This window comes from Orcinus orca, chromosome 4 (assembly GCF_937001465.1).
Source record: "Orcinus orca chromosome 4, mOrcOrc1.1, whole genome shotgun sequence".
NCBI classification, from domain to species: Eukaryota; Metazoa; Chordata; class Mammalia; order Artiodactyla; family Delphinidae; genus Orcinus; species Orcinus orca.
Window position 1 is genome coordinate 118,943,384 of NC_064562.1, and position 27,019 is coordinate 118,970,402.

General features: G+C 33.7%; 2 protein-coding genes across 5 annotated transcripts in view; both read right to left on the minus strand.

The window, feature by feature from the left end:
- The window catches only part of SLC9B1 (solute carrier family 9 member B1), a 73,353-nt gene that overhangs the window by 21,566 nt on the left and 24,768 nt on the right, over positions 1 to 27,019 (minus strand). For 3 of the 4 annotated variants that reach the window (XM_033427844.2, XM_049709494.1, XM_004269687.4), the window contains exons 2-6: positions 25,882 to 25,951; positions 23,416 to 23,554; positions 6,520 to 6,690; positions 5,182 to 5,324; positions 3,981 to 4,108 (exon numbers count right to left, since the gene is read on the minus strand). In XM_033427844.2, coding sequence (XP_033283735.1) covers positions 3,981 to 4,108; positions 5,182 to 5,324; positions 6,520 to 6,690; positions 23,416 to 23,554; positions 25,882 to 25,950 — 650 coding nt within the window. In that variant the 5' untranslated portion in view covers position 25,951. Of the gene's footprint in view, positions 1 to 3,980; positions 4,109 to 5,181; positions 5,325 to 6,519; positions 6,691 to 7,579; positions 7,600 to 23,415; positions 23,555 to 25,881; positions 25,952 to 27,019 lie in introns of those variants that run through there. The other variant, XM_033427845.2, reaches the window with a different exon arrangement.
- Positions 25,882 to 27,019, minus strand: part of SLC9B2 (solute carrier family 9 member B2) — a 70,588-nt gene continuing 69,450 nt past the window's right edge. Inside the window, exon 13 of the mRNA XM_033427842.2 lies at positions 25,882 to 25,951. Within this exon, the coding sequence (XP_033283733.1) occupies positions 25,925 to 25,951 (27 nt within the window). The 3' untranslated portion in view covers positions 25,882 to 25,924. The remainder of the gene's footprint in view (positions 25,952 to 27,019) is intronic.

The window sequence follows — 27,019 nt, forward strand, 5'->3', positions numbered from 1 at the left end:
AACCACCATTCTACTTTCTGTTAACATGATTTTGACTACTCTAGACATATCAGTGGAATCATACAGTATTTGTCCTGGCTTATTTCACTCAACATAATGTCCTCAAGGTTTATCCATGCTGTAGAATGAGACAGGATTTCCTTCTTTTTTACAGCTGAATAATATTCCTCTCTCTCTCTCTCTCTGTGTGTGTGTGTGTGTGTGTGTGTGTATCCCACATTTTCTTTATCCATTCATCTGTCCATGGATATTTGGGCTGCCTCTACCTCTTGGCTATTGTGAATTATGTTGCAATGAACATGGGCATGCAAATATCTCTTTGAGATCCTACTTTCAGTTGTTTTGGATATATACACAGAAGTGGCATTATTGGATTAAATGGTAATTTTACTTTCAGTTTTTTGAGGAAACTCCCAACTATTTTCCATAGCAGCTGTCCATTTTATGTTCCCAAAAGCAGTGCATGAATGTTCCAATTTCTCCACGTCTGTGTCAACACTTGTTATTTTCTAGCTTTTTAAAAAATAGTAACCATCCTAATGGGTATGAGGTGTTATCTCATTGTGGTTTTGATTTGCATTTTTCTAATGATTATAAATGTTGAGTACTTTCAGATGCTTTTTGGCCATTTGTATATGTCCTTTATAGAAATGTCTATTCAAATCCCTTGCCCAATATTTAGTTATTTTTTAAAATTTGTTGAGTTGTAGGAGTTCTTTACATACTCTGAATATTGATCTCTTTTCAGATATATGGTTTGCAATTATTTTCTCCCATTCTGTGTGTTGCCTTTTCACTTTGTTAATTGTTTCCTTTGCTGTGCAGAAGTTTTTAAGTTTTATGCAGTCCCACCTAGTTTTGCTTTTGTTGCCTATGCTTTTAGTGTCATATCCAAGAAATCATTGTCAAATTCAACGTCATGAAGTTTTTACATGTGGTTTGCTAGATATAGTATTCTTGGTTGGCCATTTTTTTTCCTTTCAGCATTTTGGATGTATCATCCCATTCCCTTCTGGCCTGCAAGGTTTCCACTGAAAAATCCAACTATTATCTTCAGGGAGCTCTTGCTTTTCTCTTGTTGTTTTTAAGATTCTCACTTTCTGTGACTTTTGACAGCTTGAGTACAATGTGTTTCAGTGTAGGTTTCTTTGGTTTTATCTTAATGGGAGTTTTTTGATCATCTTGAATTTGTATGTCCATTTCCTTCCTCAAATTTGGAGGTTTTGGCCCATTATTTCTTCAAATAGGATTTCTGACCATTTATTTCTCTCTTCTCTTTCTGAAACTCCCATAATGCATAGGTTGGCCCATTAAATGGCATCCCACAAGTCCCTTAGGATCTCTTCACTTTCCTTGCTTTTTTTTTGCTCCAATGATTCTATAATTTCAAATAACCTGTCTTCAAGTTCAGATTCTTTTTTTTCAGCCAATCCAGTCTCCTATTGATCCCCTCTAGTCAATTTTTCAAGTTATCATATTCTACAGCTCCAGCATTTATTTTTGGTTCTTTTTTTCATAGCTTCTATGTCCTTGTTGGTATTCTCACTTTGTTCATGCATCATTTTCCTGGTTTCTTTTAGATGTCTGCAACATCTTTGAGCTCACTGAGCATCTTTATGATGGTTATTTTGAATTCTTTGTTGAGTAATACGTTTCCATTTGTTTAGGGTTGGTTTCTGGAATTTTATTTTGTTCCTTTGATTGAGCCCTGAGTCCCTGTTTCTTTGTATGCCTTGTTATCTTTTGTTGGAAATTGGATATTTGAAAAAACAGCCACCTCGCCTGGTCTTTATGAAATTCTTCACTAGGGAAAGACCAATCATCCCAGCTAACGATTCTGGGAGTCTCTCAAACCTTTCTGGAATGTGTCTTCTCCAGGCTTTGGTGCATTTATCTCCAGCTGGACTTTGGCTTTTTCCTACTCCAGAGTAACCCCAGGTATCTATCAGCAGTACTGCAATCAATATCTCTGGAGTAAAGCAATGCACAAGACTCACCTTTGTTCTCAGTGGACCTCGGGCATCTAAAATGTGCCACTCTCTTTTCTGTCAATGTTCCAAGTCAGATGAGACAGAAACCAGTGCCTTGGGCAGCCTCTTTAAAAGCCAGAATATAAGACGCATGTTCCAGCTTTTTCTTTTCCTCCTGAGGGAGAACTCAAAAGTTGGGAGTTTCCTCCTGATTGCCCTTGTTCTGTAGGAGGGACATGGGGTATGGGGGGTAAGTGCAATGGAATGTTCTAATTGCTCCATTGTGCCTCTTCTTGGCACTGTGCTTGCATGGAATGCTATATATAACCTCTAAAGTGGTTCTGGAGTTACCATAAAGGTAATCTGGTCCTCATATTGTTATGAGAGTGTCTCCATGTGGGAAAGTGAGCCTGGAGTTTCCTATTCTGCCATCTTGCTGACATCACTCCTCTAATTTCTGGGATTTTCAAAAACTCCCCAAGTGATTTTAATGGGTAGCAAAGTTTTGGAACCACTGACTTTTCCCACACTGCTATCTGTCTTTCTTCACTCAGAGGTTTCTACTGAGAGCTCCCTTAATAAATCATTTGCATAAGAATCTTAGGGAATTCCCTGGGAGTCCAGTGGTTAGGACTTGGCACTTTCACTGCTGTGGCCCAGGTTCAATTTCTGGGTGGGGAACTAAGATCCCACAAGCCACGAGGTGTGGCCAAAGAAAAATCTTAATCTCAGCCTCAGCTTCTAAGGAAACTTGCTTGGTAGCATGACTGGCCTATTTCCTGCAAGAAGGCAATAGCAAACAGATAAAACAAAGCACAGGTTAATAGGAAGTTTCAATTAAAAAAATGAGTACCCATTAAAGTATCACCAAATATTTGGGGAAAGCCAACACTTTGAATTGAGGCACCATGTTCATCAAATGGAATAATTTATACCCAAGGAAAGAGATATATTAAAAAGAGAACAACAAGAACATGACTTCAGAATAACTAAATATCCTCAGAATCATGAAAGTATACTCTATCTGTTCATAACATTTAACTATTGTCCTTAGAAATAAACAATTAATTGCCAAAGTTAAATAAATAAATAGGTGATAGGGACATAACTGTAGAGTGAGTTAATAAGCTAGAGAACTGAGCAGAGAAAATTTTCCAGTGTGTACTGCAAAGGCAAGCAGATGAGAAGTATAAAGAAAAACTTAATAGATATGGAGGGGGGAGTTACAAAAGGACATAATAAAAGAAAACTGAGGAGAGATAAAAGATATATTCAAGACCTGGACAAAAAATGGATACACAATCCTTTGACTGATTCAAAGATTCCACCAAATATTGAGTAGATCAAAATTTTTTTAAAAATCACCTAAGGATAATAAGAAATTGTTGTTAATTTAGTTAGAGAATGCCCTTATCTTTTAGAAATGCACATGGCATCCACTGGAATGGATAAGTGGAGGCAAAAGTTAAATGGATTGAAAAATGAAAAGAAGCTCAGGATATAGAGATAATGATTATAGACTATTATTCTGAGGAATTTGGACATGAAGGGAAATGGATGGTGGATAATAATAGTCGGGACATTGGATCTAGGAAAATAGTGTTTGCTGTTTTTTGTTATAATATCTATATCTATACAAAATATCTTTCATATATAATACATATATTACATACTATAGATACAGATTTTATATCTATGTACATATGGTATATAAGGAAGAAGTCATTAGATAGGTTAAAAATAGAGATAGATTACAGTATAGGAGGAAAAAATAAACTGATAACGTGAACTATCTTGGCATTAAGCATTTAGAGACTATGAATATTTGTTAAGGATATAGTAGATATAGGACATGGCTCTGTTTCTGACCAACTGATTTCCAAGATTTTCTACCATTGTGAAAATAATTTTAATGATAAGCTTGTCTATACAATATTCTGAATATTTCAATAATTTAAAACCAAGAATTTTAACTGAATATTTTCATAGAGAAAAATGAGAAAAAGTTACCCTAATAGAAATCCCCATTGCCAGGGAAAATTCATAAGGAAGTGGGAAACAACAGCAGTTGAACATGCCTCTATGAGGCATGGACCCATAGACAATCTTAAACAAACTCCTTTCAAATGCTTCAAAGCCTGAAATATAAACATAGTCACATTTAGACAAACCTATATTGGCCAATAAGAAAATTATTTTAAGCAAATATTGAAATACATTCCAGATATCACATTGGGCTTTAAATGCTAATGCAGCTCATTTTATATGTCATCATATATTGGATTATAAACTATTTCATAGTTTATAAAACACTTGTATTTTAATTATTAAAAAAGACCCATTTCTCTGTGATTAAATAACTATTTCTACCTCCCTTAATCTTCCTAGTAAATAGTATAATGAAAGTATCCTGTAGAATCTTAGGGATCTCCATCAGTTAACTTGTAGGGATGAACTGTTTGATTAGCGGTAATAATTATGCCAAAAGAGAAAATCACTTAAAAACTGCATAATTAACTGAAAGGGAAAACTTTTAAATTTTCTTATTGGTTCAAATTTTCTACCGGATAATACAATAAATTATCACTGTCTATAATTATTTATGCTCTTAAGATACTTCCACCAGTCTTATATATTTGCCACATTTGTTATATCCTGAATAGCTGGTATATTCATGAATATCCATCTTTAAAAACCCCAATAGATTTATGATCCCTAGACAGTAATATTTAAAGAAATATTTGAAAAGATTAGCTTTTACAAAAATGTAAAGATAATCAGGAACAAGTTCTGTGGGAAAAATTCATGAAACAATAATATTATTGAAATTCTTAATCATTCTGAGAAAACAAAACAAAAGCAATAACCTTTTACAGGATGACCTTATCCTTTGTTAACAGAAAAATAAACAGTTCTCCACAGAAGAGCCACAACTCTCAAATGATACAAATGTTGCATACGGGACATTTATCTCTATGTAAATAATTAAAGATTATTTCCAATAGAGATCTTATATCACAGAGATTTATCTTCATATCAGTAATATATCCAGCAGTAGAAATTAAGGTGTCAATGTTTCTGCAAAATCTTTGTTCTTTGTCTTAGCTTTGCTCTACCTGGAACAGCTGTAAGAAAAATTCTGCCTCTTTTTCTTTTCCACCAGCCTCTAATATAGAAAATAACTATACTCAAGGTATAATTGGAAATCTACCTGTGGATCGAGTCCAAGCCCAGCTTGCACTAGAATAATGGTAAGGGCAGTGTTTCTTAAAGTTGAAGACATTGTGCTACTAATACAGACGTGATCACTGAGGAATGGAACATTCCTAACGGTAAAACCAGCCAGTAACATCCCTTAGAAGAAAGAAAATAAACCATGTCTGATTCAGTTCATTTTCCCAAGAGAGAAAACAGAAATGTTTAATTTCCCTTCTTCAAACACACTATGTCTCTCGCTACTTTGGTGAAGGGCAGGTTACATGCAAGTAGAGGAAACAGCATAAATGAAGGAATGGATATAAGAAATGATATATGGCAATGGGGTGCAACAAGTAATTCCGTATTGCTGGAACATAAAGGACTAGGATGGGAGTGGGGAATGGGCTGGAGGGGCCAGATCATGGAAAGCTACCCCTACCCTCTACCCTCCCCTGTTTTGGCAGAGTAAGGCACCATGGGAAAGTTCTAGGCAGGAAGTGAGATAATGAGTCTTGTATTTTCTATGTGATGGTCTTGGCAAATTAGATAGACATAAAACTGAAGGAGAGACCAGATAGAAGGCTCTGCCATAGTGCATGGAATGGTTAGAAACAAAGAGGCTGAGCTAGGACAAAAGTGGAAGTTTTGGAGAGGAGGAGAAAAGATTCAGTAAATACTTGGCAGGTGCTGAATGGGTGTTATGAACACAGAAAGGGTGTTAGAGATAAGCGAGAGTGATTACCTCTATTGACAGTAACTAAATATTTGAATGTATTGAATACTTAGAAGATATAATACACCTCTGATAGAAGTTCTTCCACTAATTTTCCTCTACCTGGAGAATTATAATAATGGTGATGAAGAAATAGGGGGTACCATTGTTTAGGCAGATGATGCACTGATGAATATACATAGTGGAGATGCTCAAACAGCTCACCCCAAAACTATAAACCTTTTGGTGCCCTAGTCACTATAACATTTGAACCTTGTAATTGTATTTGAATTAGGTTATCTACAGAAAAATTCAGTTTTTTTCAAATTTTTCCTTTTCTACAATATATGTAAAGTTAAGTAAAAAATGTCCTATTAAATGATAAAGCACCAAGAATCATATACTGAGTATATTTAAAGTATTTTAAAATATATTTCAGGAAAAATCTGTGTGTGTATAGAGAATAAATACTTCTATAAACAAGCTATATTTACACATATATAATAAGTACACATATAAAAAAGCTATATAGATCATATTACATTGAAATAGTTCTAAATTATATCTACTCTGACTACAATATAGTCATAATTTACATGTGGTCAATGACAAAAAAAGGAGAGCTAATTATTCACTTACCAAGAACAGGGGGAAGTTGAGGCACTGAAGGTATTCTAATGTTTTCCAAAAGTTTCCCACCAATAACAGCACCATAAAAGATAATTAACAGTCCAAATAAACTTCCACCAGGAAGAACTTCAGGGCCTGAGAATGACCAGGTTACACACCATACCATAAAAAGTATAGCTCCTGAAATATAAAAAAGTGCATGTCTATATATCTACCTAGACATAGATATATACATGTGAGAGGAATTTGATTTCATCGAATATATTAATAGCCAATCCTATATAATGATACATAATGTACACTAATGTTGCTTGCTAGTGTGGTTAAAGAAATGTCTGTTTAACATATATTCCAAAGTCCTTGTCAATCTAAAAAAAAGTATTTTTATTAAAAAATAGTTTTAAACTATATGTGAATCCTTTAAAGTGCTAAGCTTTCTCATAATATATGACATTTTTTAAATGTCATGGCAATATGAAGAGATTTACTTCATTTTATATTTTAAAGTAGATTTTTCACCAGGAATATGATTTGTTGTGATGAGTTCTCAAATTTATTGAAGATCATAGTGGAAGTGTGCCACATTTTTTTTTAACATCTTTATTGGAGTATAATTGCTTTACAATGGTGTGTTAGTTTCTGCTTTATAACAAAGTGAATCGGTTATACATATACATATGTCCCCATATCTCTTCCCACTTGCGTCTCCCTCCCTCCTACCCTCCCTATCCCACACCTCTAGGTGGTCACAAACAGTGTGCCACATTTTTTAATGGCAGCAGACTAAGTATTTGTATTGAAAGGATAACTCAGTTGATGTTTGGGTGTAAATTATTAAAGGGGACAAAGGCTGAGAAAAAAGTAAACCTGGTCTTTGAGAGAATGAAAAGTATCTTAGATTATGTATAGGAAGTAGAGGTGGACAGGATGAGTAATGGTAAGGTAGTAGACATATTATTTCTGTCAACTAGGTACTAAGGAAAGTCCCGACTCACAGAGGGAATTCATAGATTTCTATAAAGGACAGAAGGTGATACTGCAAACTGCCATCTGCAAATTAAATAGCTACCTTCATTTACTATGAATCATAATTTGTAATGTTTTTTTCAGGTCCTTGAAACAGCTTAAGTGTATTCTTTAGCTGTGACTCCTTTTTGGTGGCACCAATCTGTCAAGGGTAAAAGAGGAGAATTTTGACAAACTCAAGGCAGGAAGTTAGAAATAAGATTCTTGTCCCCTCCTCTCTGACTGTAACCACTCCACAAAATTGGAATACTTAAAGGACTGAACTCTTACTAAAAGAATGAACCAGAAATTATCATTCTACTGACAAAGGGAGAAGACAAAGCAGATTGTTTGTCTTAGCTGGTCTCTGGGTGGCAAAATCACTTCTGAGAATTCATACAGGCCTCAACTAACTTATGTTTGGGGCTCAAATTTACATGATTTGTATGGTTTAGGAACCCCCAAACCCTGAATTTGGCATAAAGTGTACCTTCGCATGGAACTTATCCCTAGGGCACTTGGTAGATGCTAGTTCAAAATATCCCTAATAGACACTCTTGATTCCAGACTGCATAAAGTCTCAAAGACAAAACCCCACTGAATCTGAATTTATAATAAAAACTTACAAAATAAGAAGTAATCCCCATGAACAAAAGTTGATAGATACAACAAAGAATGGGCTTAGATATCCAAAAACTTCAGCTAACAGAACCAGTAGATAGACAATATAAAATATGTATTTTCAAAGAAACTCAACACAATTAAAAAAATACTTAAGACATAAGAAAAGAAATACCTGGAAGCATTGTAAAAGACTCAAATACAACATTTAGAAAGAAACCATAAATAATTACTGAAATTTAAAAAATCACTAGATACCTTAAACAGCAGGCTAGATACAACTGAAAAGAGAAATATGGTAAACTGGTAGATATGAGGAAATTACCTAGAATGTAGCATAACAAGAAAAATGAGATGGAAAATATGAGATATTTAGATTTTGGAAAAGATGTAAAATATATCTAATAGTAATTTCAGAAACAGAATAGAAAGAGTGAAAAAGAGACAATATTTGAGAAGAAAATTGGCTTAACAAATTTATAGAATTGATTAAAATCATAATCAATTCTGTATTGATTTGGACACAGGAAGTAAAATAAATTCTCACCAGGATTAAATAAAAATAAATAGATACTTAGACACAATGTTGAGAAACTACAGATCAGCAAAAACAAAAATAATGCCTTAAAGAATCTAGAGGGAAAAATATAGATTAGTCATAAAGAAATAAACATTACAGCAGATTCTCAATTCTCAACAGCAACAACAGAAGCTGGAAGATAATGAAATAAGGCCTTCAAAGTACAGAGATAAAATATCCAATGTTGAATTCTGCAGCAAGTTAAACTATCATTCAAGAAAAGGACAAATGAAAGATATTGTCAAGCAAATATATCTAAGAATATATTCCATTTTTACTGGCAGAGAAACTATTAGAAGATATGCTTTAGGAATAAGGACATAGGACTATAAAGGAAGGAAAAATGAACAAAAAGAATTGTAAACATGTAGGTTGGTCTAAACAAGTGTTTGATTGTATAACAAATACCCAATCAAAATTGCTAAATCAGGGGATATAAAAATAACTTGGATATGGGATTTCCAACAATGATAACATGAAGAAGTTGACAGTTTATTTCAATAAAAAAGTCTACATATAAAACTGTATAAAATAATAAAAGCAACCATTTCAGGACCTTGAAAACTGACCAAAGGCAGTTATCAAATTGAGAAGCAGTTATTCTTGAAAAAAATGCTAGAGTTTTGGGTAGGATCACTGAAAGTCTGAGGCCTTCCTGCTTGGGATTGCTACCATTCTTCTCACCCTTCTCCCCCACTTCAGGTCAGTTGGGAAAAACTAGTTATACCAGCATGGAGTTGGAAGTAAAAACCAGCAGCTTTCCTGCCAGAGGAGGTGGAGTGGATTTGATATGGAGTGGAGGCTGAAAACCCATGACCTTGCTGGCTAAAAGTGGCAGACTGGTTTGGGAATGGACAGAGAAAACATGCAGTTTTGCTAGTTTGAGGTTGCAGTCCAAGTTGAGGCAAGTGGCAGACCAGCCAAAAATGTGACTGGGAGATATTGGATATGAAAGAGGTATTGAATGGTTGAAATAAGTTCTCTACATATCCATGGCTAGTTGGGCAAGTATGCAAATGCAGGGAAGACTCAAGGAGTATGGCAAAAAGAGAAAAATGATGTGAGATCTGAGTACTAGCAGGAACTTTAAATGCATTCTTCAACCCACCTACAGATCACCTGGCAGAGGGTGGAAGACTTATTGGCCTGAACACTATGTCACTCGAAAATCATTAGGTGACTACTAAGCTATGCAGACAAAAGGGAAACCGCTAGGAAGGTAGGCTAACAACAAAAAAATAAACAAACAAAAAACTGATAAGAACCATTGGCTGCTGCAAACCATGGGGCAGGTTAAAATCCACAGTTTAAGTACATGTGAATTACCAAAACAACAATAATAATAACAACAAAAACCCTAAAAAGTAAAACTGAATTCAAAGTTGCAATAATGTGTAATTAAAATGTTTAATTTTCAACCAAATTTACTAGATGTGCAAAGAAACATGAAAGTATGATATATACTCAGGAAAAAAGCAATCAAGAGATATTGAGTGAGTCCAGGTGTTGGATTTACAAAGTGTTCAAAACAGCTATTATAAATATGTATAAACAATTAAAATACGATAAAAAGGTGCCATTTAATAGAGAATATCAATAAAGAGATAAAATTTACTTTAAAATGAAAATGGGCATGGGAGAAATGGGTGAACTGTTTTTGTTTTTAGTTTAAATAAATTGAATTTAAAAAATTATAAGAGATTATCTAATGCAGCTCCATAACTTTAGGCAGGCCAACTTCCATTTTTTTAATAAAAGAAAATCTAGAATTGAAACATACAACAACTGAAATGAAAAATTCACTGGAGAGGCTCAACAGCATATTTGAGCTTGTGAAAGAAAATATCAACAAACTTGAAAATAGATCAATAGAGATTAATCAATCTGAAGAACAACAAGAAAAAAGGAATGAAGAAAAACATAAACAGAGCCTCAGATAGCAATGGAATACCATCAAGAGTATTAACATATGCATAAGGGGAGTCCCAGGAGGAGAAGAGAGATAAAGGGGGAGAAAATATTTGAAAATATAATGTCCAAGTTTCCAAATTTAATGAAACCAGAGACAGCCAAAGACAAAGCAAAAATCTTGCGAGTGGCAAGAGAAATGACTTATTACATATGGGGACAATAATACAATTAATAGCAACATTTTCATCAGGAAAAACGGAGGCCAGAAGGCAGTAAAGTGGCATTTCAGAAGTACAGAAAAAAAAAAAACTGTCAATCAAGAATCCTATACCCAGTAAAACCATCCTTCAAAATGAAGCTTAAATAAAGACATTCTCAGACAAATAAAGAAAGAAAGAAAGAAAATTCATCTTTGCTGAAGAAATACTAAAGAAAATCTTTAAGTTGAAAGGAAATGACACAAGGTAATTTGAACCAATAAGAAAGAATAAAGGGCACTGAAAATGATAAATAAATGTCTAAGTATAAAAGATTGTGTATATGTTTTTCTCATTTCATCTCAACTTTTTTTAAAAAAGCTTAAGATTTTTAAAAGCAATAAGAATAACAAAATATTGTTGAGTTTATAGTATATAGAGGTATATTGGCTCAAAGCTGCTATATAATACCAAATTATGTCAATATTAAACTGAAGTAGGCTATAAAAAGTTGAAGGTGATTATGGTAATTCCTAGAGAAACCATTCACACTAAAGCCTCTAAAATACAGCTAAAATATTAACAGAGAAATTAAAATAATACACTAAAAATACTTGGTTAAAACAAAAGAAGCAGTAGAATAAGAAGAGAAAAATAAAAAGATATGACAAATAAGAAATAATGCAATGGTAGACATAAGTCTAACCATATCAGTAATTATGTTAAATGTGAATGGACTAAAATCAAAAGGCAAAGATTGTCATAGTGGATTAAAAAAATATCCAACGATATGGCGTCTATAAGAAACACACTTCAGGTGAAATGAACAGGCTAAAAATAAAAGGATAAAATATATATATCATGTAAATGGTAATCATGAATCAAAGAGGTAAACACAAGGGGATTACAACATGTCTTAAAGTGAATAAAAATGAAAACAGAATATATCAATGTTAAAGGAATGCGATGTGTGTAGAGGGAAATTTATAGGTTTAAAAATATATTAGAAGGAAATAAATAATCTAAAATTGACAATCACAACATCTATCTTAGAAAGTTAGAAAAAGATAAGAAAGCCAAATCAAAAGTAAGCAGGATGTATGAAATTAAAAAGATTGGAGTAGAAAATAATAAAATAGAAAATAGTAAAACACTAAAGAAAATCAATGAAACAAAAAATTGATTATTTGAGAAAGTCAACAAAATGGATAAATTTTTAGCTAGAGTGACCAAGAAAAGTGAGAGAAGACACAAACCACCAAAATCAGAAATGAAAGAGGAAACATCACTATAGACCCTACAGAAATTAAAAGAATGTTAAGGAAATATTATAAACAACTTCAAGCTAAAAAATTAGACAACTTAGATGAAATAAACAAACTCCTAGAAAGACATAAATTACCAAAACTGATTCAAGAAGGAAGGAAAAATCCAAATAGACCAATATCAAATGTTTGCTATTTAAAAAATAAGAGTGCTGTATACAGAACAAGTTTAGTTACTATGTTACTGGGAAGAGGGAGTAAAATAAGATGGAATTCAGTTGATTTAAGGTACAAAGATTCTTTGATTTTATGGTGTCCACCCAGATTATATCTGAGGTGATAGAGAAATTTGGGCTGTAAGGTTACTCATGAAATTGCAGCTCAATTCCTGAAAGAGGAAATAAAGGGGGTATAGTACAGGAATGATCTTCTAGGAGATGGATCAAAATTTTTTTTCAGTAAAGGATCAGACAGTAAATATTTTCGGCATTGTGAGTCATATGGCCTCTGTTACAAATACCCAACTTTGCCATTTTAGCACAATAGAACTTTATAAAACAAGTAGGGGACTGGATTTGGTCTATGGGCTGTAGTTTCCCAGCTCCCATTTTAACAGCTGAAATAAAAAATTATACCTGGATGTAAGTGAAGAGGAGACTGCTTCAGGCAGAAAATTACTGTAAGGGACCTATGATGATTTCTTGGGTTCTAGTCTTCCTAACATCTTTCTTCCAGCAATGCTACAAAATTTTTCTCTGCCTCATATATTTTTTCCTAAAGTTAGTAATATTTCATGAAATTTTACTAACCAGATATTTATTAGCATAAATAAGCACATTGTTTGAAATTAATCTTTTTGCTGTCTTGCCCAACACCAACCTGAGAGCTGATAAACTAAATGAATGAGAGTTTTGATTAAGTGAAGGAAGAAAAGGACATAAGAACAAAACCAAGCTAGTTCAAGATGGCAGACAGGGCATATAAAGCTTAACTGAAATAAAAGTATAGAAATATAAAAAGGAAAAAACATATCACCATGAAGAGAATTAAGGGAGAAGAGATAGTTGTTGTCACACACTTCTGGGAGGTGAAAGCAGATAGGACCAGGTTGAAGGATGGAAACAGGTAGAGAAAGCTGCAGCCTTAAATATGCGAGGTACCTACAAAAGAAATCCATTTGACAATAGAAACTGGAGGAAAATCTGAGCTTAGAAATAGTATACAGCTAAAGGAAGGAGTGAGAAAAGGGGCCTAAAAAAGGGAAATTAATCAAGGGTTTGTACGTGGTACAACAGCATCAGTCAGCAGCTCTACTCCTCTCTCCATTCCTGTGCTTAGAAACTGCTAACATTTATCATACTTTTAGTCATTGAATGGATTACCTAAGGGACAGCTAAAGCTTTAAGAGTGATTGTTGGAGTTCCAGAGTGAAAACAACTCATTCTGGCATGTGAAAAGCCCACAACTTCATAGTCAGCTCTATGTCCATTCACCACAAACTAAAGCCCATCGGTCAATAAAGCTTTGTCCTGCCCTGTCCCAGGCAGAAGATGGTCTCAGAGGGGGGACCTGACAACAGGTCCTACCATCACAACAGCATAGTATATCTGCATAAGCTATTGAGACCTTCCTTCTTAAGTATCAGACAACTGAGGATCATTAACATAAAACAAAACCCAGCAGCAAGAAAAGGAAAAGTCAAGCAAAACAAACTGAAAAACTTTCCTCAGAAGAAACCGATAATTTAGGGACCAGAATGAAATAAAACAAAAATTTTAAATTATATTCTCAGAGATCTGAGAATTTACATAAAATAAGAATAGAATACCATATGAAAGGAACAATTAGAGAACAAAAAAGCGTTCTTGGACATAAAATAAATATGATTGCTGAAATGAAAAACTGGAAAAATGAAAAACTGAAAATGAAGTAAAGAAATCTCCTAGAACAGAAAGCAGCATAAAGTGGTGGTAAATATGAGATAAAAACCAATCCAGGTCATCCAATATCTGACCAGAAAAGAGAATAAAGAAAAAAAAAGGAGGGGAGGGGGGAAATTATCAAGGAAATAATATGCAACTTTCTTAGTGTTCAGGTTGAAAAGGTCAACTAAATGCTCAATACAAAGCATGAAAAAAGATCCATACCTACACTTATCACTGTAAAATGTTGCAAAAGCAAAGACATAGAGAAGATGCTAAAATCTTCTAGATACCTTGAAAAAAGCCATTTCCAAATGAATCATAAACAGATTTATATACTATTTCTTAGCAGCAACTCTAGATACTAGAAGACAGCAGATAAACCCTTCCAAAATTCTATGAAAAATTATTTCTAATCTAGAATTATATACCCAACTAATCAAATGTGAGAGCAGAATAAAAACATTTTCATATATGTGAGGTCTCTGAAAGTTTAGCTGTCATGTATCCTTTTTTTTTGGCACTTACTTGAGGATGTATGCTAGCAAAACCAGGAGGAAACCAGGAAAGATGAAGGATTTTAATCTTGGAAACAGTAGATCCAAACCAAGAGGGCATTGAAAGGAAGCTCTAGGATGACAGTCTTCCACAGACCTAGAAAACAGCCACATAGGTGGAAGCAGAAAAGGATGTCTCTGGGAGGAAAGTCTCCAGGAATAAAGAGGACTTCTTAAAGTTTATAAAACTATGAAGACAGTAAAAAAAAAAAAAAAAAAATCAGTGATTGCCAGGGGATTCCAGGAGGAGGGAGGAATGAATAGCTAGAGCACAGGAAATTTTTAGGGCACTGAAACTATTCTGTATGATACTGTAATGGTGGATGCATATCATTATAAATATGTCAAAACCCGCAGAACACAAAGAGTGAACGCTAATGTAATTTATGGACTTTAATAATAATGTATAATATTGGTTTATCAATTGTAACAAATATACCACACTAATGTAAGGTGTTAGTGATAGGGGAGACTGTATGTGTGTATGAGGGGGTAAAGGGTTAAATGGAAACTCTCTGTACTTACCACTCATATTTTAGGTAAATCTAAAAAAATTGCTTTAAAATGCTATTAATTTAAAAAAAAAAACCTATGAAACAATATGAAATGGTGTGACATATGTATAATTGAAGTCCCAGAAGAAGAGGAGAGAGAGAATGGAGCAGTATAAATATTTGAAGAGAAGATGACTTTTCAAAATTGATGAAAGACAATACACAGGTCCAAAAAGTCTAGTGAAGCCCAAGCAGGATAAATACAAGGAACAGTATGCCTAGTCACATTATAATTAAACTGTAGAAATCAAAGATGAAAAGAAAAAGTTTAAATCATCCAGAAAATATAGTCAAATTACATTTAGAGGGACAACAATAAGAATTATGCTGGCTTGTCATTGGAAATAAAGGAAGCCAAAAGAGAATGAAAGAACAGCTTTAAAGGGCTTAAAGGAAACAGGGCCTGTGAACTTGAAGTCTATACCCAACAAAAAATATACTTCAAAAATAAAGGTCAGAAAGAAGAACAAAGGAGGTATCATGTGTGCTGATTTCAAACTATATTACAAAGTTATTGTAATCAAATAGTATGGTATTAGCATAAAAACAGACACAGATCACTGGGTCATTTGTTATTCTGGAGTCCAGAAATAAACTGATATATGGTCAACTAATTTATGACAAAGGAGCCAAGAATATACAATGGGGAAAGGACAATCTTTTCAATAAATGGTATTTGGAAAATTGAACAGTCACATGCAAAAGAAGGAAGCTGGACCTCTATCTACACTATACATAAAAATTAACTCAAAATGGATTAAAGACTTGAAGATAAGAACTGAAATCATAAAACTTTTGGAAGAAAACATAGGTATTAAGTGTTGATATTGGTGATGAATTTTTGGATTTGACACCAAAAGCAAAGCCAGCAGAAGTAAAAAAAAAAAGGGCAGGTGGTGGGGAGTGGACTACATCAAACTAAAAAGCTTCTGCACACCAAAGGAAACCATCAACAAAGTGAAAAGGCGACCTACCAAATGGAAAATATTTGCATACCATATATATGATAAGTGGTTAGTGTTCATAATATACAATGAACTCATACAACTCAATAGCAAAAAAACCCCAAACAATTCGATTAAAAATTGGGCAGAGGATCCGAATAGGCATTTTTCCAAAGAAGACATACAGATGGCAAACAGGTACACGAAAAGATGCTCAGCATCACTAATCATCAGGGAAATGCAAATCAAAACCCCAATGAGGGGCTTCCCTGGTGGTTCAGTGGTTGAGAGTCCGCCTGCCAATGCAGGGGACATGGGTTTGTGCCCCGGTCCGGGAAGATCCCACATGCCGCGAAGCGGCTAGGCTCGTGAGCCATGGCCGCTGAGCCTGCGCGTCCGGAGCCTGTGCTCCTCAACGGGAGAGGCCACAAGAGTGAGAGGCCCACGGACCGCAAAAAAAAAAAAAAAAAAAAAAAAAAAACCCAATGAGATAACACCTCACACCTGTTAGAAAGGCTATAGTCAAAAAGACCACAAGTAATAAATGTTAGCAAGGATGTGGAGAAAAAGGAACCCTCATGCACTGTCAGTGGGAATGTATATTGATGTAGCCACTATGGAAAACAGAATGGAGGTTCCTTGAAAATTAAAACTAGAACTACCATATGATCCAGTAATTCTACTTCTGGGTATTTTTCCAAAGAAAACACTAATTCAAAAAGATGTAAGCATCCCCCTGTCCATAGCAACATTATTTACAACAGCCAAGATATGGAAACACCTTAAATGTTCATCAATGAATAAGTGGATTAAAAATGGTAGATACATATACATATATATATAGTACTATATATAGTATATATATGTATATATAATGAAATACTATTCAGCCACAAAAAAGGAGGAAAATCTTGACATTTGCTACAACATAGATGGACTGACCTTGAGGGCACTATGCTAAGAGAAATAAGTCAGACAGAGAAAGACAAATACCATATAATCTCTCTTATATGTGGAATTAAAAAAAAAATCAAGTTCATGGATGTAGAGAACAGACTGACGGTTGCCAGAGGCAGAGGGTAAGAGGGTGGGTAAATGGGTGAAGGGGTCAAAAGGTTCAAACTTGCAGTTACAAAATAAGTCATGAGGAAGTAATGTACAGCATGGTGACTATAGTTAGGAACACTGTATTGTATATTTGAAAGTTGCTAAGAGTAGATCTTAAAAGCTCTCATCACACAAAAAATTTTTAACCATGAATGATTGACTTATTGTGGTGATCATTTTGCAATATTTACAAATATCAAATCATTATGTTATGCACCTGAAACTGTTATATGTCAAATGTACTTCAATTTTTAAAAAGGCCAAATTAGACATTTTCAGACAAATAAAAGCTGAGAGAATTAATTACTAGCACAATTACACAACAAGAAACATTAAAGGAAGTTTTTTAGGCTGAAGGGAAAGAATCCCACATGGAAGCCCAGATTGCCAGAAAGAAATGTAGAGAACTAGAGAATGTAAACATGTGAACAAATATAAGGGAATTTTTTTTAAACTTAAAACAAAGACTTTTGTTTTTTTAAAGCAAAAATAATAAGAATGTAGAAGTAAAATATATGATAAATCTAGCACAAGGGCAGAAGAGGGATAAAGAAAGTCATACTGTTGCAAGACCTTTCTATGTTATCTTGATGTGAGCAATGGTTTTCGACAAATGTATACATTTGTCTACATTCATTGAGCTGTGTACACTTAAGATCTTTGTACTTTGTGGTATGTTGACTATAATTCAATAAAGTACTATTAACAACAAAAATTTTAGGAGATGATGGAGAGTTTGGGAAAAAAACAGGAGTATGATACAACCAACAGTGTAAGCACCCCCCGCCCCCCAATTTTGGCAGTTATGGACAAAGCTGCTATAAACATTTGTGTGCAGGTTTTTGTGGGCATAAATTTTTAGCCCATTTGTGTAAATAATATCAAGGAGAGTGACTACTGAATCACATGGTTAGAGTATATTTAGTTTTGTAAGAAACTGCCAAACTGTCTTCCAAATTGGCTGTACTATTTTGTATTCTTAGCAGCAATGAATGAGAGTTCCTGTTGCTCCAAATCTTCACCAGCATCTGGTGTCAGTGTTTGGGACTTCTGGCCATTCTAATGGATATGCAGTGGTACTTTGTTGTTTTAATTTGCAATTCCCTAATGACATATGATGTTGAGAACATTTTTATATGCTTATTTGCCATCTGTATATTTTCTTCAGTGAAGTGCCTTTTAAGGTCTTTTGCCCATTTTTAATCAGGTTGTCTGTTTTCTTATTGTTGAGTTCTAAAAGTTCTTGGTATATTTTGGATAGTTCTTTATCAGTTGTGTGTTTTGTAAAAGTTTCTCCCAGTTTGTGGCTTGTGTGCTCATTCTCTTGACATTGTCTTTCACAGAGTGGAAGTTTTTAATGTTAAATAAGTTCAGCTAATCAATTATTTCTTTCATGGATTGTGCCTTCCCTGTTTTGTTTTGTTTTTAAGTAATCACCATAACTAAGGTCATCTAGATTTTCTCCTATGTTAACTTCTATGAGTTTCACAGTTTTGCATTTTACACTTAGGTCTATGTTCCACTTTGAGTTAATTTTTATGAAGGGCATAAGGTCTGATCTAGATTAATTTGTTTTGCATGTGTATATCCAGTAGATCTAGCACCAGACTATCTTTCTTCCATTGGGTTGCCTTTGCTCCTTTGTCAAAGCTCAGCTGACTATGTTTATCTATTTCTGAGCTCTCTATTCTGTTCCATTAATATATTTACATCCTGTTCACCAAATTATACTCTCTTGATTATTGTAGGTTTATAGTAAGTCTTGTAGGGGAGTAGTGTCAGTTCTTCAATTTTGAATTTTTCTCCTTCAATATTGTGTTAGTTATTCTTGGTCTTTGCAATATCTATATAAACTTTAGAATGAATTTGTCGACACCATGAAACAACATGTGGGGATTTTAATTGGAGTTGCATTGAATCTATAGATCGAGTTGAGATGAACTAATTTCTTGACAATATTGAGTCTTCCATGAACGTGTAAAATCTATACACTTATTTAGTTTTTAAATTTCTTTCTTCAGAATTTTGCAGTTTTCCTCATGTAGATATTGTACATATTTTGTTAGATTTATATGAAGGTATTTCATTTGGGGAGTACTAGTGTAAATGGTGATACGTTTTTCATTTCAAATTCCATTTGTTCATTGTTGGTAAATAGGAAAAAAAACCCTGACTTTTGTATACTAACCTTGTATCCTGCAACCTTATTATACTCACTTTTTAGTTGTTGCAGGAGATTTTTTCCCCTAGATTCTTTAGATTTTCTACATAGACAATCATGTCATGTGTGAATAAAGACAGTTTTATATCTTCTTTCCCGGTCTGTATGCCTTTTATACCCTTTTCTTGTCTTACTATATTAGCTAGGACTTCCAGTACAATACTGAAAAGGAGCGGCGAGAGAGGGCATCATGTTCTTGTCCCTGATCTTACTGGGAAAGCTATTCCCTCACAATTAAGTATGATGGCAGCTATAGATTTTTAATTGATGTTCTTTGTCAAGTTGACAAAGAACTTGTAATTTGCTGAAGTTTTTATCATGAATGAGTATTGGATTTTGTCAAATGCTTTTCCTGCATCTGTTGATATAATCATGTGATTTTTCTTCTTTAGTTTGTTGATGTGATGGAATACATTAATTCATTTTCAAATGTGAGCCAACCTTGCATATCAAGGATAAATCCCACAAGGTTGTAAAGTATACTTCTTTTTATATGTTGTTGAGTTCTATTTGCTAATATAGAGAATTACAACAAATTGAGAATTTCTGCATCTATGTTCATCAGAGATATTGGTTCGTTTTCCCCTTCTAATGTCTTTAGTTTTGGTATGAAAGTAATACTAGACTCATAAAATGAGTTGGCAGGCTTCCCTCTGCTTCTATCTTCTGGAAGAGATTGTAGAAAATTGGTATAATTTCTTTCTTAAATAGTTAGTAGAATTCACAAGTGAAATCATCTGAGTCTGATACTTTCTGTTTTGGGAGGTTATTAATGGTTGATTCAATTTCTTTTACTGGTATAGTCTTATTCAGGTTATCTATTTCTTCTTGTGTGCATTTTGGTAGATTGGGTCTTTCAAGGAATTGGTCCACTTCTTCTAAACTATCAGATTTGTGGACATAGAGTTGTTTATGATGTTCCTTTATTATCATTTTAATGCCCATGGAATCTGTAGTGATGTTCCCGCTCTCATTTCTGATATGTGATTTATGTTTTCTTTTTTCTTAGTTAGCTTAGCTGGAGGCAATCAATTTTACTGATCTTTTCAAAGAACAAGCCTTTGGTTTCATTGATTTTCTCTGTTTCTTGTTTTCAATTTTATTGATATCTGCTCTAATTTTTATTATTTCTTTTCCTTTGCTTACTTTGAATTTATTTTGCTTCTTTTTCTAGTTTCCTAAGGTGGAAGCTTGGATAACTGACTTTATACCTTTCTTCTTTTCTAATATATGCATTCAATGCTATAATTTTCCCTCTAAGTGCTGCTTTCAGTGCATCTCACAAACTTTGATAGCTTGTATTTTCATTTGATTCAAAATATTTAAAAATGTCTCTTGAGGTTTCTTTTTTGACCCATGTGTATTTACAAGTATATTGTTTAATCTCCAAGTATTCTGGGATTTTCTAGCTGCCTTTCTGTTAATAAATCATACTTTTAAGTCCATTGTGGTCTGAAAGTTTATGTTGACAAATCCCCAAGCTCAGATTCTTTCCTCAGTGCATAGTCTCCTAATGAACCCATTGAAGGCATTCATTTCTGTTACAGTGTTTTTGATTTCTAGAGTTTCCCTCTCTCTGTTTACATTACCCATCTGTTCTTACATGTTGTCTACCTTTCCACTGGAGTCTTTAGTATATTAGAGCTGTTTTAAATTCATGGTCTCATAATTCCAACTCCCTTGCCATATCTGGGTCTGGTTCTGATGCTTTCTCTGTCTCTTCAAAACGTGTTTTGTGCCTTTTAATACATTTTATATATTTTTGTTTAAAGGGGAACATGATGTGCTGGTAAAAGGACCTATGGTAATGTGACGGTAAGCTGTAGGGGAAGAAGAAGAGTTCTATAGTCCTATGATTAGGCCTCAGTCTTTTAGTGAGCCTGTATGTAAATTTCACAAGTTCTTTTCAGGGTTTTTTTTTCTTTTTTCACCCCCTTAGGTTGTATGGTATGGCTAGAGAGGGCTGGAGTTGGGTATTTCTCTTCTCCTTAGTTGGTTAGGCTAATAAAGTCCCCACAGGTTATACTCTGATATTACAGTTTCTCTTGAAGGCAGGTTTTATTAAGAACAGGATCTCTGTTGTATTTCACAGTGGTTACCGTTCCTCTCTCCCTGACAGATGGCTCTTGGAGGTACAACTCACAAAAGGATGTCCCCCAACACCATGACTGGGCTCCTACTATAGTTTTTAACTCTCAGACTTGCCCACACTGAGCTTCCAGCTAATTGACAAATTTCCTACCCTCACTATTGGTTCCCGCAGAGGTTTCTGCTCTAACTTATGATTCTCTGTATCAACCTGTCTCTAATTTGGGGGGCAGTAATTTGCCCTGTGACCTCACTTCTTTGACAGAACTAAGAAGAGTTGATGATTTTTCAGTTTGTTCAGCTCTTTATTTGTTGCAAGGATGGAGTGATGATGCTGGATCAGAAACTGGAATTGTCTGGGATATTATTTTTGAGCTCTAAACTACCAAGACTGCTTACTTTATGAAACTAGTGGTAAGATTTTAATGGAGAAATTTGGTTCCAAGATTATTTGAAAATCATAGTTGGATGTATAATAAAGCTACCCTTTCATTTATTTAAAGGAAAAATAATGGAAATAAGTTAGTACCTTTATTCAAAGTAAACTAAAAAGAAACAAAAAGGAGCAATAGCCTAAAACCTAAACTTATTGCCCTAGAGTATCCATTTCTTTGTGATTAGGGAAGCCAACCTCCAAGTAAGATATAAACAGTGTGATTAAAAGTGATGAGACTGATTTCTACATGTGGTTGAAAGTTTAGATTTCTTATTTAATTTAACCTGTGTGCACTGCAGGATTGCTGAATTAAACATGACTTGTTGACAAACCGCAGCTCTATTTCTTTCTATTATCCAGAGTATACACTCTTTTAAGAGTTTGTTTAGTTTGAAAATAGGGTGTGTATGTGAGAGGGAGAGAGAGAGACAGATTGAAAAAGAGAGTACAAGAATATAGACCCCCAAGATAGAAACATGAAGCTCCTTTTTCCTATGAATTTCTCTAAATTTGCAAAATCAAAAATGAAGGAAAACAAAGGGGGAAACCAGTTATAAGTATCAAAGTTTGTTGTTATGAAACTCCTCAACTAGTTCCTGAGCAAACCACAGTCCTCAACCTCAATGGATAATCTTTGGTGACCAATACATTTCCCTCTCTTCCACATGCACCGGCCCTACTTCTAACAACTGCTGTATAGAAACTGCCCCCTAAATAAAGTCATGGGGATGTGTATGTGAGACCTATGTGCAGAAAGGAGTCCAGTCACTTACATTGGCAGATGTTCAAGTTTACTTTAGATTCAGGGCCTTAAGAATACTGATTTTAATTAAAAAGCAACTTTTCCTAAATGAATTTACTACATCAATTAATAAAATTTTCAGTTTAAAGTTAGCAAGCAGCAAAGAAAAACAATGTAAACTTCAAATACTAATCCTTCATCATATTTTAATCTAATTTTTGTTTTCTGTGAGATCTGTACTTCTAGAGGTCAAACGCTCTCTCGCTCTCTCTCAAGTTTAATCATATAGAAATCTAGGGGAAAAAACCTTCTATAAATATTTGGTGACAATGAGATGCTTTAAAATTTTAGTGGGAAAGCAAGTTCTACACAACTCTTTAAGACAGCATAAAATTTGGGGCTTAATTTAAATAAGAACCTTAATATTGGCAGAAATATAATGTTCCTTCTAGCTACTTAAAACTAAATGTCAAAAGTAGGTTTTAAATAAAAATCTTTCTATCACTTCTGTTTCTAATTTCCAAAATTTAACATAAAAAGTCATGAAAAACATTAAAATATAGATCTGTTAAGCAATTATTATTTTTGACAGATTTAAGGAACTATTTCTTCTTTGTCCACATATTGCTTGTAAACAGGGCTGCTCATCTGATCTGGAGTGTATAGATTAAGCAGTGTCTTTGTTGGCTTGTATTTTAATACTTATCAAATATATTTCTCATTTTCTATCCATTTACATATCTTATTTCACATACCATTTGTAATAGTTTCATTCAGTGTTCCTTGTGGAGGACAAGAACACTTCTTTTCCATCTGTGGTTTTGTTTCCTCTGTTTTTGACAAGACAGTTTCCTTAGTTTCTTCATGTTCATTAGTATCACTAGCTTTGAGGATCTGAAGTAAAAACAAGAAAGTCTTTTAAGAAATATACTTGTACAATTTTATGAATGTAGGAGACAACCAAATTTAATAATTAAATTCATATTATTACTGTGAACATGGAGAATTATACATAGAAAATAATATTCATGCTCTATATCAATAGGTATTTGGGGAGGTAACAACAGTGTATTTTGTAGGGCACCTTGATTTAGCCTTTTGTAGAGCTGCCTCCCTGCCATATTCATTTGTGATTTATGTATACTGAATAAGTACGCCTATAGTGCAGGCAGAATAATTAAAACTGTCCCTACTTAGTCTAACTCCCAAACATCATTCAGCAAAACTTTTGTAGAATTAAAATGCAACTAAATTGGAAAGGAGGTGAAATATAATTTAACTTGGATTCATTTCATCTGAAAAATTATATAACAAAGAAAAATGAGAAGAAAACAGATCAAGCTTTCAGAAATTCAGTGTTCATGCTTTTTCCACTACTATTTATAGATAACATATTTAGATGGTTTATGGGTATACCTCAATCTTCCAGTATTTAATGGTAATTAGTCTAATAATGAAACTGCTGATTTAGGAGGGAAAAAGACACCTTTAGTTTGTGAGAATATTGAAAGGCTTCTCCCAAGGTAAAAACCAAACCAAAACAAAAGATTAAAAAGAAACAGAACAGAATAGTTAACCATGGAATAGCGATATTCAAACATCCTTGCTGTTATCATGATGCATGTGTGTGTGCGTATGCATGTACGTGTGTGGACATGCAGGCCAATGCTTTGAGTGTATTGATAATATTTTTGAGTGCAGTGGAGAGAGAACATCACATTGTCACAAGAAATGGTAACAAAGGCTAGAGAGCTTGGACAGAATAAGGAAAGGAAGAGGAAGCATTTAATGACTAGGGAGACAGAGGCACCATAGAAGCTGGTGTAAACGAATTATGTAGCTCTTTAAAATCAAAGTTCTTTAAACCGGATCATGATTAATCTGTTGGAGTTCTGATATAGAGACCTTTTTCTGGAAAGTCTGTCACTATACAAAAGGTTCAGGGTAAAGACACAAAGGTGAGTTTTGATTAGGGTGGGTGAAAGGTCATATACAATAAAACCATATTATTTTAAGTTTTATTATTTCAGAATTTATAATAAATTTACATAGAGTAAGATGAAGTCTTTACAGATAAAGTAATTAGGATCAATGGTGAATATTTTAAACATTTTTTAAAAAGGACTTTTTTGGCCCTTAAGAACTGTAGAAACCTCTATTTAAAAAATAAACAATTTAGGGGCCTCCCTGGTGGCACAGTGGTTGGGAGTCCGTCTGCCGATGCAGGAGGTGCGGGTTCGTACCCGGGTCCGGGAGGATCCTGCATGCCGCGGAGCGGCTGGGCCCGTGAGCCGTGGCCGCTGGGCCTGCTTGTCCAGAGCCTGTGCTCCGCAGCGGGAGAGGCCACGGCATTGGGAGGCCCGTGTACCGAAAAAAAAAAAAGAGAAAAAATAATAAAAATAAACAATTTATAATTCTAATTATGAGCAATTAATATTTAGTAAAACTAGGTCAACAAAAGGTCTAATGACTTACTCTACATACTTGCAAAAATAAAAACCTGGGTCTCCTTCGAATGTACAGCACATTTTAATTAATTTAGATTTTTCTTTACCTCTTTTACTCTAAACTACTAACTTTATTCTGGACATGGCAAGAAATAGTAAGCCAAATTTTCATTATTCCTAAAATCTGCCTCTTTGGTTCCAAAATAATCTATAGTCACCCCTTCCATGTTTTCATTCCTTTTGCCCATTTCTTGGGACATATTAAAACTAGCTATTTTAAAATGACCACTTCTTTTTTTTTTTTTTTTAGCCTGAATCATTTATTTTTTAAATACCCAGGTAACACATGATCATGCTAGAAAAACAAAAAATATAGATAAGCAGAAAAAAATAAAGTCATTCCAAATCCCACTATTCAGAGTTAACCATTGCTAACATATTGATATATATTTATCTAGAAATGTGTGCATGTATGTAAAAGAGAGAGGGAGACTGAGAAAGGGAGAGAGAGTATGTGTGTTATTGATTAATAAAAATGTAAATATACTAGTGTTCCATAATCTGCTTTTTTACTTAACAATATGTCATGGATATCTTTCACATTCAATAAGTATAGGGCTATGAATTCATTTTCTATGGTTTCATAGTATAAAATGACCACTTATCACTTTTAAACCAAACATATATAAAAACCTATTAAGTAAACTTCAAAAATAAATTTTAACATCAGATTGTTTTCATGTCATATGTTACAATATAGTTTTAATTTTTTACCTGAGGAGTTGTAGATGATTGGATGTTTTTATCCTCCAAATGTTCATTTTTTGGATCTGTGGTGTACATGCTAATGTTTAAAAGTAATTTGAAAGAAAGAAAGAAAAAAGGACTATAAATCCATCTGAAAACAAACACGGTTAAGTGGGATTAATTTTTAAATAATTTTTTAGCATAAAGTTTCACCACAGTCAAGTCAGATATCTTTATAGTAAAAATAGTCCAAATATTCATTTTAAAGTTATTAACCAAAGTCATGTGCATAAATTTTAAAAATCATTATCACAAAACAATTTAATACTTCTCAGTAGTTCATAATCCTGGGCCGTATATTAAAAGCATATATCAGAAAACTTAGTTCTTTATTTCATGCACTGAAATAATATGTTTGAGCTAATTTCCATCATTGATTTACTCTAGTCAGTCAACTCCTGAATAAAAGACTCTAAAAAAATTTTAAATGAAATGTGATCAACTACATTAAAACCTACATCTTATAAGCATGCTGTCTTTATACATGGTCCATTAGAAATGTCTGTGGGTTCAACATTAAGCAAAATAAAATAGGTTTTATTTTGAATAAGAATGAACTAGGAAAAAACAGTGAACTAGAACCATATCAAGAGGAGAATTAGTTCTGGAAACATTTATTTTAAAATATCTGTTGTTTCTACCTTCTCTGTGATCTTTGCTGCCTTTGAGTAGAGGGAGAGTATCTTTGCCTTAAAAATATCTTTCAATTCTTGAGTTACTGTTGAAGACAAAAAGATTTCAAGTTTTAATTTTTAAGTATTTGATAATAATGTGCTTCAAGTATCTATATATATTTTTTAAAGGCAAGCAATTTTAATAATGAAAGTTTTTAATGAAAAGGTACATTAACATCTGAGTACCTACCATATGCTGGGTGCTTACCTATATTGTCTCACTTTACGAAGTAAAATATTACTGTGTAAAATCCTATAAGGAATCATAACTGAATTTATGATATTAAAACAGAAAATAATAGTTATTTTTTAAAATTTGATGAAAAAATGAGATCTCTAAGTCCTTTTAAAGTAAAACTCCATGTTAGTTAAAGGGAATATCAGAATTATTAGAATGACTACCTGTTAGCTGTTAGACCAGTAGCTAAGTG